Raw genomic sequence first — 19,526 nt, 5'->3', positions numbered from 1 at the left:
AAGTATATAACTTGTTAAGGTTTTGTGCAAATTGTTTGAAATATAACGATGTTGTCGGAAAAAATCACGCTGGCTAGGAGCTTTAAGAGCCCTTAATCCTTGGAGCGTTCTCCGATTTCACGAAATAACGCTCGATAGATGGCGTTGGCGCTCGGTACGCGAGCGCCGGCAACGCGACGCGCGTTTCAATGCAGACTAGAATAATCTTGATAGTTTTCAATATAATTTCAAGCAACATTAATTTTAGTGTTATATGATATCATATGGGCACTCTTTATTTTATTTTATATGCACTAGTTTTTTTTATGTACACTACTACTAAGTGTACAGACTACAGAGTGTACTATAACCCTTGCTCTTTATTCTGTCTCTTTCACACCAATGGAAAATGAAGAAGTTAGTAAATGACTGCAGGTATAAATAAAGTATATTAGTGCGATAGAGAGACAGATAGTGTTTCGTTGTCGTATCGTAAACGATTGGCATGTTGGCCACACACTTGCTTGGTGCCTAGCCAAAATACCAATCGTTTGCGTATATTAGTGCGATAGAGAGACAGTAGTGTTTCGTTGTCGTATCGTAAACGATTGGCATGTTGGCTACGCACCCATGATACCTAGCCAAGAAGCCAATCGATTGCGCATATTAGTGCGATAGAGAGACAGATAGTGTTTCCTTGTCGTATCGTAAACGTTTGGCATGTTGGCTACGCACCCATGCTGCCCAGCCAAGATGCCAATCGTTTGTGCATATTAGTACGAGAGAGAGACAGATAGTGTTTCGTTGTCGTATCGATTGGCATGGTGGCTACGCACCCATGCTGCCTAGTCAAGATGCCAATCGTTTGCGCACATTAGTGCTATAGAGTTTCAGTGTTATTTGAAATCACGTTAGGGTTTGTATTATTATTTATGACCCGAATGAAGTCCATCCAGGTTCTTATGAGTTGGTCACCAGAACTCCTAATCTACTGATCATAACTCCATCGTGTTTGGGCTCAATAGATTTGCCCTGACGAGCATCATCAATCTGGATAAAGTCCAGGGTCTCATGATGGAGTCAGGAGTTGGTCACTAGAACTCCTAATCTACTCATTATAATTCCAACGTGTTTGGGCTCATGAGATTTGCCATGACGAGCACCATCGACCTAGATGAGGTCCAGGATCTCATGATGGAGTCAGGAGTTGGTCACCAGAACTCCTAATCTACTCATTATAATTCCATCGTGCTTGGGCTCAAAAGATTTGCCCTGACGAACACCATCGATCTAGATGAGGTCCAGGGTCTCATGACGGAGTCAGGAGTTGGTCACCAGAACTCCCCAGAACTCCTAATCTACTCATCATAACTCCATCGAGTTTGGGCTCAATAGATTTACCCTGATGAGCACCATCAATCTAGATGAAGTCCAGGGTCTCATGATGGAGTCAGGAGTAGGTCACTAGAACTCCTAATCTACTCATTATAATTCCATCGTGTTTGGGCTCAAAAGATTTGCCCTGACGAGTACCATCGATCTAGATGAAGTCCAAGGTCTCATGATGGAGTCAGGAGTTGGTCACCATAATTCCTAATCTACTCATCATAACTCCATCGTGTTTGGGCTCAATAGATTTGCCCTCGCGAGCACCATCAATCTAGATGATGTTCAGGGTCTCATGATGGAGTCAGGAGTTGGTCACTAGAACTCCTAATCTACTCATTATAATTCCATCGTGTTTGGGCTCAAAAGATTTGCCCTGACGAGTACCATCGATCTAGATGAAGTCCAGGGTCTCATGATGGAGTCAGGAGTTGGTCACCAGAACTCGTAATCTATTTATCATAACTCCATCGTGTTTGGGCTCAATAGATTTACCCCGACAAGCACCATCAAATTACCATTATGATGAATAGATTAGGAGTTCTGGTGACCAACTCCTGAGTCCATCATGAGACCCTCGACTTAATCTAGATCGATGATACTCGTCAGGGCAAATCTTTTGAGCCCAAACACGATGGAGTTATGATGAATAGACTAGGAGTTCTGGTGACCAACTCCTGAGTCCATCATGAGACCCTGGACCTGATCTAGATTGATGGTGCTCGTCAGGGCAACTCTATTGAGCCCAAACACGATGGAGTTATGATGAGTAGATTAGGAGTTCTGGTGACCAACTCCTGACTCCATCATGAGATCCTGGACCTCATCTAGGTCGATGGTGCTCGTCATGGCAAATCTCATGAGCCCAAACACGTTGGAATTATAATGAGTAGATTAGGAGTTCTAGTGACCAACTCCTGACTCCATCATGAGACCCTGGACTTTATCCAGATTGATGATGCTCGTCAGGGCAAATCTATTGAGCCCAAACACGATGAGCTTATGATGAGTAGTTTAGGAGTTCTGGTGACCAACTCCTGACTCCATCATGAGACCCTGGACCTCATCTAGATCGATGGTGTTCATCAGGGCAAATCTATTGAGCCCAAACACGATGGAGTTATGATCAGTAGATTAGGAGTTCTGGTGACCAACTCCTGACTCCATCATGAGACCCTGGACCTCATCTAGGTCGATGGTGTTCGTCAGGGCAAATCTATTGAGCCCAAACACGATGGAGTTATGATGAGTAGATTAGGAGTTCTGGTGACCAACTCCTGACTCCATCATGAGACCCTGGGCCTCATCTAGATCTATGGTGCTCGTCAGGGCAAATCTTTTGAGCCAAAACACGATGGAATTATAATGAGTAGATTAGGAGTTCTAGTGACCAACTCCTGACTCCATCATGAGACCCTGGACTTCATCTAGATCGATGGTACTCGTCAGGGCAAATCTTTTGAGCCCAAACACGATGGAATTATAATGAGTAGATTAGGAGTTCTAGTGACCTACTCCTGACTCCATCATGAGACCCTGGGCCTCATCTAGATCTATGGTGCTCGTCAGGGCAAATCTCATGAGCCCAAACACGTTGGAATTATAATGAGTAGATTAGGAGTTCTAGTGACCAACTCCTGACTCCATCATGAGACCCTGGACTTTATCTAGATTGATGATGCTCGTCAGGGCAAATCTATTGAGCCCAAACACGATGAGGTTATGATGAGTAGTTTAGGAGTTCTGGTGACCAACTCCTGACTCCATCATGAGACCCTGGACCTCATCTAGATTGATGGTGCTCGTCAGGGCAAATCTATTGAGCCCAAACACGATGGCGTTATGATAAGTAGATTAAGAGTCCTGGTGACCAACTCCTGACTCCATCATGAGACCCTGGACCTCATCTAGATCGATGGTGTTCGTCAGGGCAAATCTTTTGAGCCCAAACACGATGGGATTATAATGAGTAGATTAGGAGTTCTGGTGACCAACTCCTGACTCCATCATGAGAACTTGGACTTCATCCGGGTCAAAAATAATAATGCAAATGCAAACCCTAACAAATATCAAATATCAAATATCAAACATTTATTCAGCAAATAGGCCACAGGGGCACTTTTACATGTCCATTTTTACAAACAATAAATTAAAAAAAAAAAACAATTACAAATATCGAATCTATGAAATAATAAATACTTTATTAGAGATGTATACTGTCTCTAAATGTCAAATTACACAAAAAAAACTATGATAAAAAAATAAAACCATAAAATACTAAAATTCTTTAGAGATGTATAAGTCTCTAAGTGTCAGAGATAAAATATAAAAATATATATTAAATTATCCTTAGAGATGTAGAGGGTCGCCAAGGCTTGAATTCTTATATAAATAATTAAAAGACAAAAAAATTAAAACAGACAAGAACCGAATGAAGTGTCTCACGTTAATGTCACTCAAAAGTAAAGTTACATACTTTAACATAACCTGTACCCCGCGTAAGCTTAAACAGACCGGTCTCCACAAACAGCACCCGTTCACGAGTATGACGTGTATCTCAGCCATCGCCTCCCTCAACCTTCATAACGTAATTTCAAGTAAAAATGCGTTTTTCAGAAAATCGCTGCCAAATAACACTAGACCCTACTCATAGTGTTGTGTTCCTGCCGGTGAGTAAGGTTGCCAGAGCTCAACGAGGGGCGGGAGGGGGTTAGAGTCGGCAACGCGCATGTAACTCCTCTGGAGTTGCAGGCGTACATAGGCTACGGATACTGTTTACCATCAGGCGGGCCGTAAGCTTGTTTGCCACCGACGTAGTATAAAAAAAAGGACCACTGAAAATCCATCAATAAGCGAGAGTCTGTTAAGCATAGTGTAAAAAATGAACTTTTATTAAGATTTTCTAATCGCAGTATATAGCACTTCTCGGAACTCCGTAGCTGATTACGATCGCAACGAATGCCTGACAATCGAGCACAGGTCCATCCTCTAAGCGCGCTCCGCGCGGACTGAGAGCGGGGCGTCGCTGCTGCGTGATTTATACGTGTTTTAAAAAAATATAAATTTACGGCAATGTAGGTCCCATAGTTATGATTCTTTTTTTATAGGTTAACATAAAGTTACAGTTTGCTATAATATTATTTTTAAAGCAAAATATGCGTACAATTTGCGGAAAAAAAATATAATAAAACCCTGTTTTCGCCAAAAAAATGAAGAAAACTCGGAAGGTATTTTATCAGTTTTTTCAAATGAATCTTCGATTGTTAATCATTCCAGCCCCTCGTACGAGATATGTTGAATCAAATTGTAGTCATTCATGTACCAAATGATTCTTGTTTACAGCAAAATTGAGAACCGAAACGCCACATCTCACTGCAAAATTTGGAAAAGACTCCCAAAAAAACTCATTAAAAAAGAGGTTTAAAAGAGAAAATGAAAATTTGAACTGTTGGAGCCGCTAGTTTAGGAAACGATTATTTAAGTACGTTACCAGTTTTTGAATAAATACTAATAGTTACGTCGTAATCTTGAATGAAAAAGGAAGCATTTTACAAAATACGCTCGTCTGTAGGAATAAGGACTCGAAAACGCTGCCTTATCCGTTTGAGCTATAACAACACAATGTATGGTGGGGTTGTTTCTCATTCATAGGTCTACAAAAAAGTCCGCGATGTGAAATGTCTATCTTTTAAGGATAACTTACTATATCCATTCTTAACTTCTAGAAAAAGATCACGTAATATGTGGCATTTACAAAGCTATTTACATGGATACATTATTAACAATTATCAAAATAAATACGTCAGTTATATTAAGCATTTCATACAGATTACAATGGTCCCTTACACCATACAATTTAAATGAATATTTCAGGAGTAATCGTAAATCAAAGTTTCATTTCGAGCCATATAATTGTACGTAATGTTAAAGACGCTATCCGCAGTTAGTTCAAATTTTTACCACCTTATGCGCTGGGATCGCTTTACTTACCCCCACCACGCACTTCGCACGGTCCCAATAAGACTCCCCCGTGGAGTCCAATCGCGCACTCGGCGAATAAACAACGCTGCACGCCAAGAACTCCGCTGGGGAGTTTTATTTCTATGCCGTATGCCGACGACTCCTCTAGGGAGTCCAGGGCTGTCAGAAAGGACAAAATTGCCAACGCCATGCATTTTTAGTTGCATAGTGAGCATAAGTACATATTATATTAGGGAGGTATGTCGGATACCTACCTACTCTAAACTTTATTAAAATTTTACTAGGCTAGCTATTAGTATAAAGCTGCGTACGAATTTTTGTAATCCTAAAAAACGAGGTATAGTGACAACCCTGAAAAATCGTAAGTTTCGTAAGAACTCGCTAGAGGAGTCGGATGGCAAGTCATCTATAATTGTATAGTACGAACTCCCCTCGGGAGTCGCGTGGCATGTGAACAAAGTTTTCGAGAACTCCCTAGTGGAGTTCTTGGCAGTGAAAGTGTTCTGATATGTGTTCAATTTGTTAAATATCAAAAAGTGGCGCCATCTTACCGGGCCCTACCTAAAGGTTATGGCGCCATCGCTTGAAACGATGCTCCTATACCTTTGGCCTGTGGTCTATTACATGTCAGTGAAAGAATACGGATCAAAGTCAAATGACGTTCTAAAAGTTTTAATCATGTGTCGAAAAATGGCACTAAATTTGCTGTGGCTACAAAGTCTACTTTGACAATCCACCTCTATTTTGAATTCTCTTTGCTAAAGACGACTAATTTAAAATACGAGTATTCTATTTCAATCTATTTAACAAATTTATGCGTCTGGAGTTACTTACAATCGGAATGAGTTGCAGCGACATTAAAAGTGTTGAAAGTAAGAAGGCGCGGCGTCAGTTTATCAAAATCTTGTGCGTCTTCGTCAACAGAGTTTTTACACATCTAACATCACTCAGCAATATACACAATGGATATACCGAGTGTTTCCTGTAACACTAGCAAATAATTTAACTATATACTTATATAGTTAAATTATTTGCTAGTGTTACAGGAGGTAGCGTTTTAGGAGTGCAATACTTATTGCACTCCTAAAACGATATAACTTTTGATTAACAACTTGTACAAATTATGAATTCTTTAGAGTTTATCTTTTTCATACAAATAAAATATTATTTTCAATTTACGTTGACATCAGTGTGTTTGACTTTTTCATACAAATAAAATATTATTTTCAATTTACGTTGACATCAGTGTGTTTGACGTTGCTTGTCACGCTCTAAATGTAACAAAATTCGCAATACATTGCGTCTTAGAATTAACTTGAATGTGTAATAAAAATTAAAACATAAGTTATTTTTAAAAGTGGCTGAACAAATGTTGGTGAGTTTGAGGACTACAGCCTACAGTTTATTTTATTGCTTCTGTTACTGGACACCGTATTCAGTGGTGTTATAACTAGCTTAAATCCATAATAGTCCCTTGAGGCATACCAAGGGTGCTAGCGCCATTTCCTCGTTGTATCGCAATGCTGATACGTTGTCTAAGGAAGCCGCCGGCTCTTCGGTCACAAGTTACGTCAACCAGACGCTTCGCGCTCAGCAATGAATTATGAAACTTCTCATATAGTACAATTTTGTTAACCGAAGCGTAGACTGTTTGATGCAACTGACACTTAGACCTGTAATAAGTTTGAGATTTCCTTACCTTTAATTTCTCAAGTTGTTTGTGCATGGAGTCATATCCTAGATGCAGCATGAAGGGCAGCACGCAGTCACCGGCGGCTTTCCTCACGTCGGCGGCGCGGTCCTCGATGCACGCGTACAGAGTGAGCAGGCATGATGACAGTTCCTCGCGGGGGAAGGACTTCGGAGGTACTGAAACGAACAATTATATTTAGGTATACATTTTTTGGTTAGGCGTTTTTATAATACAATGTTCAATGAGGGGGGTAAGTGAAATTTTGGAAACGAGTATCGTAATTCCCGACAGCCACAGGCTGGAGGGAATTAAAGACCCGAGTTTCCAATATTCTTACCCCCGGAGTTATACATAATGTTTTTCATCACACTTGTGAAGAACAACCAAAATTTCAAGCAAAATAATTCTTAACCTTTTGACCGCCAAAGACGTCATATGACGCGTGCGGCGACAGCCTAATGTCAAACTTCATGCATACCGACAAGGTTCACGATTACACGCCGCGTACGATAGGCGTGGCCTTCAAAAGGTTAAATACATATCAAACATTTGTCCGCCAAATTGTAATTTATTGACAGGTTAGGAATCGAAGGCACACACCTATTCGGCATTCAGCCACGATTGAAAATTATGTAAAAATATTTTAAACGGTTATTAAATAAATGAAAACATGCAAAAATATTAACGTATTTTAAAAGTAAAATTCATTTATGCTATTTGTTTTGTATGAATTATTATATTATATTATATAGCCCTTTGTTCTGAACATGATTGTTCTTTTTGATAGTCTTGAAATATCATATGAAGTCTCTTAGTTCAGTGTGCCTGTCGGCAAAGGACTCCTTCCAGTATCTTCTCTCTCTTGCCACCCTTGTCCAGAGTGGTCCCACTGTACGAAAAATTTCGTCCTCCCATCTTGTTACTTGAGGGCCTTGCGATCTTGACCCGTCTGTAGGGTGCCACATGAGAACTCTTTGGCTCCACTTTTCTGTCTTACATCTTATAGTGTGACCTGCCCACCTCCATTTTTGCATATCTATTTTGTATGTATGAATTAGTGACATAATAAAATATATACATAAAAATGTATAACGCCCTAGGGAGTGAACAAGGGGGTGAGCCTATACGACACTCACCATTAGGCAAGTGGTCCGCCAGCCACTGCAGCAGCGAGGCCCGGAGCACGGGCGAGCCGGCCTTGAGCGCGTCCAGCAGCATCTCGCCGTCCAGCGGCGCGTGCGGCCCGGCCGTGCAGCACCACGTCGACACTCACCGTTAGGCAAGTGGTCCGCCAGCCACTGCAGCAGCGAGGCCCGGAGCACGGGCGAGCCGGCCTTGAGCGCGTCCAGCAGCATCTCGCCGTCCAGCGGCGCGTGCGGCCCGGCCGTGCAGCACCACGTCGACACTCACCGTTAGGCAAGTGGTCCGCCAGCCACTGCAGCAGCGAGGCCCGGAGCACGGGCGAGCCGGCCTTGAGCGCGTCCAGCAGCATCTCGCCGTCCAGCGGCGCGTGCGGCCCGGCCGTGCAGCACCACGTCGACACTCACCGTTAGGCAAGTGGTCCGCCAGCCACTGCAGCAGCGAGGCCCGGAGCACGGGCGAGCCGGCCTTGAGCGCGTCCAGCAGCATCTCGCCGTCCAGCGGCGCGTGCGGCCCGGCCGTGCAGCACCACGTCGACACTCACCGTTAGGCAAGTGGTCCGCCAGCCACTGCAGCAGCGAGGCCCGGAGCACGGGCGAGCCGGCCTTGAGCGCGTCCAGCAGCATCTCGCCGTCCAGCGGCGCGTGCGGCCCGGCCGTGCAGCACCACGTCGCCACGCACGACACGGCGGCGGCGCGGATCCACTGCTTGTTGTCGCCGAATGCTGGGGAGACAAATTAATTCCTCTTACAATTCATTTTAAACTGGAAAAATTACCGCCTCGAACTCATGAACTCCGGATCGATACTCCAGCGCTCTGCCAACTGAGCCCTCGAGACCTCATCCATAGCCAGCGAATCTTTTCACCATAAAGATAGGTTATTCAAGTAGGCATATTACAATGCGCTTATGAACGTTAAATAAAGCTACACCGGCTCTAACCCTACACCTCTGACCTGAGAAGATTTAAATCCCCCCTCGATTGGAGGAGGGTATCCCAATACGGACCGGCAAGAAACTTGGCGGGACACATCTTATAATTAACATGCATTAAATAAGAAAAAAGTGCAATTTAGAATACTATAGAATTCATGCAAAATATTAGTCTAAGGGATCCTAGCGACATCTATCGCGTCTAGCGTCATATTTTGTCCCCAGTTACAGAGCTGTTTAGCGCAGTAATTTCTTTGTAGGACATACCTGTACTGCGTATACCCGTCTATTCAAAGTGCGCTTTGTCGATGCGCATTAAGAATGAAAGAAAGCAGAAATACCCGCTAAAAATGCGCTGTGGTGAAAGCTTACGAAAACAAGGTAAACCTATAGAGGTGCCAGAGGTCTTTAGATTTTAAATTATAAACGTAACTAAAAATTGTTAGAGTTTTCATTAGCTAACAAACAATACTAATCTCAGCCTATTAATATCCTACTACCAGTAGCATCCTAAATTAGACTAGTGCCCACACGCTGGCCCAAAGCGGGTCGAATGTTGAAACTTTATTAAGATCATCATCTTTTAAGAGCCTGGCTCTTGTCGGTGAAGTAGACGCCAGTTATCGTGGTCCTCGGCCAAGTTCTTTAGGTCCCTGTAAGACACGACATTTGCTTTTCCTTTTAGTTGCTGCGTATAGCTTGTTCGTGGTTTTCCTCTTCTAGCTTCGATCTTGCCTTCTAAAATAGTTTGCAAAAAGTGTCGTGTCTTATTAAGTGACCTATCATTTTACCTCGTCTATTCTCTATGTTCCTCAGTAGATTCCAAAAAATCCAAAAATTCGCACTTCCTAGCTCGGTTTTTATCTCCGTCCAAATTAATACAGATAAGACTAATTTAAGATCCCCCAGTAAAATTAACATACCTTGGAAGAAAGCAGGGAAGAACGTCCTAACGTGAGTCTTGCACTTAGGTCCGATAGCAGTTGCGAGTTGCTCACAGATCTGTAGCGCGCTCTGAGCCAACTTGGAGTTGGAATCTAGCAACCTGGCGACGAGAGCGGGCGGCAGCTCGCCTAGGGTCGGCTTGATCGGCGAGGAGTTTGTGATGATGGCTTTTAACTTGTCGAGGGCTTCATTGCGGACCTGAAATATGAAAAATTTGATTAATTACCCATTTTCACAAATCTAATCGGTGTTCTATCGGATACATTCCGGGGAGTGCGCACAGGAACTGCACGACATGATCCCACCTTCCCCGATCCATCATCGGACATCCAGGCGCGGGGAGCGAATGTACCCGTTCGTGGTAAGCGTTCCATTTGTTCGCACAAAACGGTTTGCCTCCTCTTTTTTTGGTACGGACGGCTAAAGAATGGAATGCGCTCCCGCCACCTGTGTTCCCTGATAAATATGATCTCAGTCTCTTTAACTACAGAACCGGTGAGCTCCATCTGAGGCCCTGTCTTCATTAGGTGTGACTGGCCAATCGCCGATCAGTATAGAATAAAAAATAAAATAAAAAAGACCAGATAAATTCGTAAGTGTTTACAGTTGTATGCCTTAAGCTTTTGTTCTACGTGCAACGTCCAGCGTTTCTAGAGTGTAATTGAAGAAGCTACAAAAAAAGACGATACGACGAAGATACATTAAACACACCAGGCGAAAGTGGTAGTATGTATAAATTTATACCTATTGTCACAGTCTTCAAAGACTTCAGACTTAAGTCAATTAGGGAAGTGACTGGATAACTGATCGCACGAACATGTATTAAACTAGCGCGATAACAGACAGGTCCACACAAAACGAGCCTCCGAAGCAACCTAGGCGCATGAAGATCCGCCCGAGGCATCGTTACCACGTGTGCGTTTGCCTAGAAGTGCATCTTCGCCGATAGAGCTGCGCGCCAATTTCCTCGTGAAACGGAATCTGCCTACGTCAGGTCCCAGACATATACTCGCAGACAGACTCTCACCTTCCAGTTTTTGTCGTTGATTTCAGCGACGAGTGCGTCCGTGATGAGCGGCGCGATGTCTGTGCGGGGGCGGCTGTCCTCCACCACGGCCGGTTCCTCTTCCTCTTCGTAAGGCTCGTCGAGGTCGTCGCCTACAGAGCCTTTGCTTGCAGACTGCGAATAAAAATCCGGTTTGAATAAGACCACACAAAATTTTGTGGATAACATGAATATTCTTATCGATTTTTTCTACTCGTCGACTGTATTTCGTAATCGTCGTCTAAGTTCGGTTTCGCGAGCCAAATACGTGCTCATCAAAGGAAATTGTAAAGGTTGCCGTTGTCGGATACGACATGGAGGACTATATATATATATTCGTATATATTTCGTATACAAAACTACAATTGAGTACTTTTCATGTATATGCTCCCACTCAACTATAAGATTCATTTCGATACGCTGTAGTCGACTATAAAAAGAAATTACCAATCACGTGCCGCCGCGCTTCCATAGAAAAGACTTGCGCGTTTATGTCTACTGGGATACTTATCAATTTTCATGTATTATTTTAGATGACTCGTACAAAAAATATTGTATACAATAAAATCATAATAATCATAATAATAATCATAATCATATTTATTGGTAATATCATATTACATGTCACAATACATTTTATACTTAAGCACATATGTACATATTGCAAATAATTAAGTATTCAAAATTACACACAAAAAATACAGTACAACAGTATGTGTATCCTATCCTAAATCAACACAAAATAGCTCGCTATGATTATAGAAAGCCTGCTCGACAAGCCAGATTTTTAGTTTTGTTCTGAAAACCGACGCACTAGGAGCAGCAACTATTTCGCTTGGGAGGTGATTATAAACCTTGCGACCCATAACGTGAGCGAGTTTTTTTGATTTGGCGAGTCTGAGAGGTAAAAGGGGTAGTTTTCCGGCGCTCGCGCTTCGGGTTTTGTACCTCCGGTAAGACTCGTTACTAATGGGGTTGGATTCAACTTCACCTCGTGTGGTCACAGCCATTTGTAATATTAAAAGGGAGGGTAGCGTTAAAATACCTAGGCTCTTAAATATCGGTTTCGCTGAAACAGTTTGCGGGACGCGCGCTATAGCACGTACTGCGCGCTTCTGAAGCCGAAACACTCTCTCCCACTCTGCGGCTCCTGCCCAAAATTTAACCCCGTATTGCAGGTGCGCGTGTACCGAAGCGAAATAGCAAGCACGGACAGTTTCCACAGGCAGGACTCGTGCGAGTCGTTTTAACGCGAAACATGCTGTAGCAAGTTTATTGCACACCTTATTAATGTGACAGCTCCAGGTGAGTCCACTGTCTAGCTCAAATCCCAAGAAGGTTGAGTTAGTGACCTGTTCAATCACATCACCCTTAGCTAGCACTGATAACGATCTCATTTGGCGTCCAGAAAGATCAAAATTAATGAGATGAGTTTTTTGAGTGTTTAGTATGAGACCATTGATACTAAACCAGTTTGCTATTGTTGCGGCAGTCACATTCAACTTTTTTTCGAGCTCCTCATATGACTCTGCGTGCACAACAACTGCAACATCGTCAGCGTAGATGAAGGTCTCTCCACAGCCAACAGCATTGGGCAGGTCGTTCAACAACAAAGAGAAAAGTATATTAGATACTGAGGAACCCTGAGCGACGCCCATACTTGTGACCACTGCGTCAGATCGTACGCGACCACTGTCAGCCAAAACAAGCTGTTTCCTGTTCCGTAGCAGATCTGCCATCAACGCCAACGCGGGACCTGCTAAGCCATAGTGCTGAAGTTTGTAAGTCAGGAGGTTATGATCCGCAACGTCGAACGCCTTAGACAAGTCGCAGCAGAGGACGGCGACTTGGCTCTTGCTCTCGCGGGCCTCCAGTATCTGACGAACCACGGCTCGTGTCAATGTAGTTGTTGAACGTCCCTTCCGGTACGCGTATTGTCTATTAGACAGTGCATTGGTTGTGATGAGGAAGTCCGTCAACCTAGAACTTAGGCCGTGCTCAAATATTTTGGCGATCACCGGGATAATCGCTACGGGTCTATATGCATCGATATCGGTTCTCTTTCCCTTCCCTTTGTATAGCGGTGAAATTCGGCTTTCTTTCAGTGGTTCGGGAAAGACGCCCTCTCGAAGGCATCTGTTGTACACAAAGGCGAGTATTGGAGCTATATCGACTGCTACTGAATGGATCAGTGTCACGGAGATGTCGTAAATGTCTCGAGTTGTTTTTTTCGCTATATAGGTGGTGATAATGCGGAACACTTCGTCTGGTGTAAACGGCTTTAGCTTAACGCAGCGATCAGCGGGCGGGCCGGCGGCGCGCAGGGCGGCCAGAGCGCGCGGCACGTCGGCGGGTGCCGCGCCGCATGCAACTGCCGCTCCTGCGAACCTATTATTCATCGCGTCAGCGGCGGCCTTTTTTGTTTTGTACTTAACCCCGTCAGAGTCGAGAACTAGATCTGTAAAATCCGCGTGATCTATGGAAGTTTTGTTCCCTTTTTCACGGTTTATTATACCCCACATCGTCCTAATCGTGTTATAAGTGCAGTAGTACTTCCAACCGCTGCGTCTTGTTATCAAGCGCGCGTATATTTTGTTGACAAACAACTATCTTGCGCGAGCCATCAATTTTTTTTATATCGCTTAGTGCGGGTAGATCAGCTGCGCTGCGATCGTTCGTCGGCCGATACCACTGCGCTTGCGCCAGAGTGGCGTTGGTGGCATCCCCGCGCGGCGGCGCGGGGGCGTCCTCGAAACCAATCGGTGTATCTTACGCGTGGGGGCCACGCAGTGGGCGATTTAAAACTTTCAAATATGTCTTCTGGTATGCCAATTAGGAATGAGGCATGTCTGTCGGTTTTTATAATTCTCTTTTTAACAAAGTAGTCGTCGGAATTTACCGTTTTTCTTAAGAAATTTAACACATTCTCGTTTGTCGTCTCGGGCTTAAAAGACCAAGCCTGAATATATTTTAATTGTTCGACCCCTTTCAATTCATCATGGTTGGAGCCCGTACCCACAACAATCTTATTACTAATTCGTTTCTTGTCCTTGCGTTTCCGTGATTCAACTTTTTGCCATGTAGTATTATCTACGCGCGTCACTGATGTCTGCAGATCGTCTTCACCCGCGGGTTTCGTGGCCGCACTCATCGATAGCGCGTCATCGCTTACGTTCGCTGCGGGCTCGGACACATTCGGTAGCGGTTTCGGCGTTAATGCATCTGCGGACTTACTTGTTAGTGCGATGGTGACAGACGCAGCGGTGGAAGGCGCCGAGTGTGAGAGAGACTTCCGAGTTGCAGAGGCAGTAGCTTGGGCATGTAGCGTCCTTGCGTTCGCTCGTGCGCCGCGCGCGGATGTTGTCGCAGTCGCCGCTGGTGACGTACCTGTCGGTTTGCCTCGTGCTTGCTTCGGGGCCGGGTCTTCGGTATTCGGTGACTGCTTCGGGCGCTCTTTGTCAACTGCTTTAACGTCATTTTTGCCGTTGAATATTTTATTTTGCGTATTTGCTTGGTTTAAATTAACTAGAATCGCGTCGATTTTTATGTGAATTTCGGCAATTTTTTCTTCCATCGGTGCTAACGCGTCTTGGATTAGCTTTTCGATGGCTTGTAGTGTAACTTTTGCCATGTTAACTCGTAAAATAAAGCACGAGAGTAGGTCGAGACGTCCACTCGCGGATGAGGCGCGGGGAGAATATATATATGTGATGTAATCAAGCTTTTCCATCTCGTACCTTACTTAGGCAACTCAGCAAGCTTCGTTGCTTAAACACGGTACTCGACTGAAAAGCTCACTATTATATCACGATTGTATAAAATACTATTTAGCGACAAGCTGAGTTAGTCTATGAAATCATTTGTACCTTGGTGACTGTAACTGTGGGCATGTTTGTCGATTTCCAGTGTAATGAGTTGCTTGGTGACCAGTTTTTCGCAAACGAAGTGGCTGAATGACGGCCCGATATATAAGACAATACGTCCAGGAAGTTCAATGGATGTCCAGAAATAATGAAGTACCAGTGATAACTACCTTGCTAACTTTCCCAGGCTGCCTTGTAGGCGTAGGTGGAGAGCTGTTGGCATGTTTGTCCATCTCCAACGTTATAAGCTGCTTTGTGGCGGGTTTCTCGCTGTCGAAGTGGGTGATGAGCGACGGACCCACATACAGAGACAGTATGCCGAGGAAGTTCACGGTGGAGGTTCGGACGTTGGGGTTGGTGGCGGAGAGCGCTTTCTTTGAATGCGCTACGATGGATTGGATTTTCATTCTGAAAATGAATATTACGTAAGTATGAATTACTTATTGGATTATTAACCCTTGGAACGCCACGCCTATCGTGCGTGGTCATCGTAAACCTTGTCGGAATGCACGAAGGTTGATATTGCGTTGTAGCCGCTCGCGTCAGTTGACGTGTTTGGGGATCAAAGGGTTAAAGATTAATAGAAATAACCAAATCTGACTCTTCTTTTATTAGCCCAGAAAGGGACAGAGTTTTACCTACTAGACTATAAAACGATGGTAACGATACTACATGAGAGATTTCTAACTATGTCGTCGTTTTTAGAGTTTTCAAGGTAAAGAATTACGTAATTAAAAATGACTTCAGATTGTTAAGTTCTAAGATAGACTCCCTTATGTAGTACCAATCTTATCAATCACGTGACGCAATCACAGAATTAAGTCACTGTAAACTGTCTATGTCTGTGTAAAAATGCTTCGCTAAGTGTAAAAGTGTCGTTATAAAAACGGAATAAAACTAGCCTAGCACAGGCCTTCGTTAGTGTTGGTTAAGACTTGTCCTCTTTCCTTTGAGTCCTCTGCTTTAAGACTCGACTCAGTTTCACTCCCGACTCGGAGGAAACTCGAGTTCTTTTTCTACTAGAGACCTGAGTCTTTTGTAGAGAGTTGAAGACTTTTCGGAGAACTTGTATTTTTTATACAAATAACTTCAAAATGAGTTGTCTTTATGTGAAATTCATGGACGTACATAACATAAATGATACTATAACTCCTATTTCCGTTACTGTTGTTTAGGTAAAACCTATAAAATTGTTGACAGTCTTTATTCGGAGACTCGAGTCCTTTTGAGTTGCACTTAAAAAATACTCAATAAGGGACTCGACTCGGAACTTAAGACTCAAAAGTTTTTAAAGCTCTGAGTCTCGTAAAAACAAGTCGAGTTGAGCACGTGCTCAACTAAGGATGAAGTCGAACACGTGTTCGAAGCCACAAACGTCGGCCAAACACGTAACGCTGTTATTATCGAACAAAAGTACTTACGTAAACCCAAACTCATTGATAGCACTGCTCATCCAGTTGAACATTTCTGACTGGACCTTTGGGATCAATCCTTCGTTGAGCACGTGTTCGAAGCCACAAACGTTGGCTAAATACGTAACGCAGTTATTATCGAAGAAAGGCACTTACGTAAATCCAAACTCCTTGATAGCACTGCTTATCCAGTTGAACATTTCTGACTGGACCTTCGGGTTTTTCTGCGAGTCCATGGCATAACTCAATCTTTCGTTGAGCACGTGTTCGAAGCCACAAACGTCGGCCAAACACGTAACGCTGTTATTATCGAACAAAAGTACTTACGTAAACCCAAACTCATTGATAGGACTGCTCATCCAGTTGAACATTTCTGACTGGACTTTTGGGATCAATCCTTCGTTGAGCACGTGTTCGAAGCCACAAACGTTGGCTAAATACGTAACGCAGTTATTATCGAAGAAAGGTACTTACGTAAATCCAAACTCCTTGATAGCAATGCTCATCCAGTTGAACATTTCTGACTGGACCTTCGGGTTTTTTGCGAGTCCACAGCATAACTTAATCTTTCGTTGAGCACGTGTTCCAAGCCACAAACGTCGGCCAAATACGTAACGCAGTTATTATCGAACAAAGGTACTTACGTAAATCCAAACTCCTTGATAGCAATGCTCATCCAGTTGATCATTTCTGACTGGACCTTCGGGTTCTTCTGCGAGTCCATGGCATAACTCAATCCTTCGTTGAGCACGTGTTCGAAGCCACAAACGTTGGCTAAATACGTAACGCAGTTATTATCGAAGAAAGGTACTTACGTAAATCCAAACTCCTTGATAGCACTGCTCATCCAGTTGAACATTTCTGACTGGACCTTCGGGTTCTTCTGCGAGTCCATGGCATAACTCAATCCTTCGTTGAGCACGTGCTCGAAGCCGCACGCGTCGGCCAGAGCCGTGAGGCAGTCGGTGGCGATGGCCCCGCAGGAGGCTTCGCCGAGCTTGGCTACCACGTCGTGGAGGACGAAGTCCGCTGCCGTGCTGTAAAATGGTGTAGGGTTTCGTACAGCCAAGTATCATGTCCCATAGCTCTTAATTCGCCGACATAAGAGCTATGGGACATATTTTTGAACAACTTGTGTGCATCCATATTTTTACACTTGATTGTACAAAGATCGCAACAAAAAACCCGGGAATCATTTCCAGGCTATATGGACGACCGATCGAAATCAATGAGCCAGTATGTTTTCCCTCATAGTCGATTTTGATCTGTTCACCAAAAATCGTATTCATTCAGTATGAATAAGCTATAACGCATATTAACTAAAAAGTCTACAGAGCTTTTTCATTTTGGTTATAACTGTTACGCCTAAACTGATCATCGTCACAGAAGGGTCATTATGCTTCAAGTGAAATAAGGACCAATTTATTAGAAATTCTAGCAGAAATTCTGCTAGAATAGTCCTTATTGCACATGAAGCATAAGGACCGTTTTCTAATGGAAAGCTACAAATTAAGTATCATATAGTAAGCGCACATTAATTGTTATAATTTTCTAGAAAAATATGAATAACTTACGTAGAAATAGGGAAGTTTTCCGTAATGTATTTGCAGGCCTCGAGCCTAGCCTTCATGACTTGCACGTTCGTGTCCTTGAGGCCCGGCTTCTTGTTGAGTATGCGGTACAGTACTTGTGCGGAGGCGTCCTCGGCTGCCAGGCCTTGGATGGTGGAGTGGAAGCCTTGCACGGCGGTCAGCCGGGTCTTCCAGTTGCCGTCGCCGAGACCTTTCATACAATAAGGATGTTTAACCAACGCCAATGACGGATATATCCGCACCGTAGGTTCCATGCAGAAGACGGATTAATCCGTCGTAGACCACAGAGCAACATAGACTACGTGCATATGCATAAAGTTCAATTTCAGTTTTGACACTTTGGTAACGTGGCGTCCGAGTGACAGCTTTTGTGTTTGATACAATGTCGAGAAGTATGGAAGGTAGAGGCAAGGCACAAAATTTCCATATACCAAAAAGTCTTCTTCTTCTTCTTCCTCGCGTTGTCCCGGCATTTTGTCACGGCTCATAGGAGCCTGGGGTCCGCTTGACAACTAATCCCAAGATTTGGCGCAGGCACTAGTTTTTACGAAAGCGACTGCCATCTGACCTTCCAACCCAGAGGGTAAACTAGGCCTTGTTGGGATTAGTCCGGTTTCCTCACGATGTTTTCCTTCACCGAAAAGCGACTGGTAAATAAAAAAATGATATTTCGTACATAAGTTCGGAAAAACTCATTGGTACGAGCCGGAGTTTGAACCCGCGACCTCCGGATAGCAAGTCGCACGCTCTTACCGCTAGGCCACCAGTACTATATACCAAAAAGTGTCCGACAAAAAAACCATAAATAGGTGGCGCTACAATACCTAGAATATTTGAAATAAAAATCAAATCATAGACAGCGCACTTCACTCCGTCAATAACGCCTAGGTTCTTGGCTACTCTAGCGCTACTCTGTAGAGATTTGGAACTATTATTTATAGCTGACAGCTGGACACTTTTGCAACAATTCTGCCTAAGGAGTTTTTGTTCCTTGCCTTTACCTTCCATACTCTACATACAGAGCTGTACAGCGCCATCTCGTTTACCTGTTAAATTCGAAGCACGAAATTGTTTGAGATTTAAGGCCGGGGTCGTTTTCACCCGCCGCCCGCGGCGTCTGAATGGTATGTTCGGGAATGCTGGTCGTTTTCGCCCGCCGCGTGGGGGACGCCGGGCCGCTGTCGGCCGCGGGCGGCGGGTGAAAACGACCCCGGCCTTACGCATCTTACCCTATCAATGTAACTTTGAATACGTATAGACGTAGCGTGTGGTATTAACTGGATATTGAGGCCAATACTCCCGCTACACTATGCTTCTCCCATTGCTCCTCGCTCCCCGCGCTGCCGCGATATTGCCCTCTCTGGCCACGCACTGCTCTTTTTTTTATATACTACGTTGGTGGCAAACAAGGATACGGCCCGCCTGATGGTAAGCAGTATCCGTAGCCTATGTACGCCTGCAACTCTAGAGGAGTTACATGCGCGTTGCCGACCCTAACCCCCTCCCGCCCCTCGTTGAGCTCTGGCAACCTTACTCACCGGCAGGAACACAACACTA

At 44.0% G+C, this 19,526-nt stretch overlaps 1 protein-coding gene across 1 annotated transcript in view; it reads right to left on the bottom strand.

Annotated features, from left to right (window-relative positions):
- The window catches only part of LOC133525099 (protein mini spindles), a 71,839-nt gene that overhangs the window by 26,735 nt on the left and 25,578 nt on the right, over window positions 1-19,526 (bottom strand). Inside the window, exons 12-18 of the mRNA XM_061861348.1 lie at window positions 17,952-18,159; window positions 17,193-17,414; window positions 15,136-15,373; window positions 11,085-11,237; window positions 10,036-10,255; window positions 8,724-8,903; window positions 7,046-7,215 (exon numbers count right to left, since the gene is read on the bottom strand). Of these exons, the coding sequence (XP_061717332.1) occupies window positions 7,046-7,215; window positions 8,724-8,903; window positions 10,036-10,255; window positions 11,085-11,237; window positions 15,136-15,373; window positions 17,193-17,414; window positions 17,952-18,159 (1,391 nt within the window). The remainder of the gene's footprint in view (window positions 1-7,045; window positions 7,216-8,723; window positions 8,904-10,035; window positions 10,256-11,084; window positions 11,238-15,135; window positions 15,374-17,192; window positions 17,415-17,951; window positions 18,160-19,526) is intronic.

Source organism: Cydia pomonella, chromosome 14 (genome assembly GCF_033807575.1).
Source record: "Cydia pomonella isolate Wapato2018A chromosome 14, ilCydPomo1, whole genome shotgun sequence".
Classification (NCBI taxonomy): Eukaryota; Metazoa; Arthropoda; class Insecta; order Lepidoptera; family Tortricidae; genus Cydia; species Cydia pomonella.
This window is presented reverse-complemented; position numbering and strand designations above follow the sequence as displayed.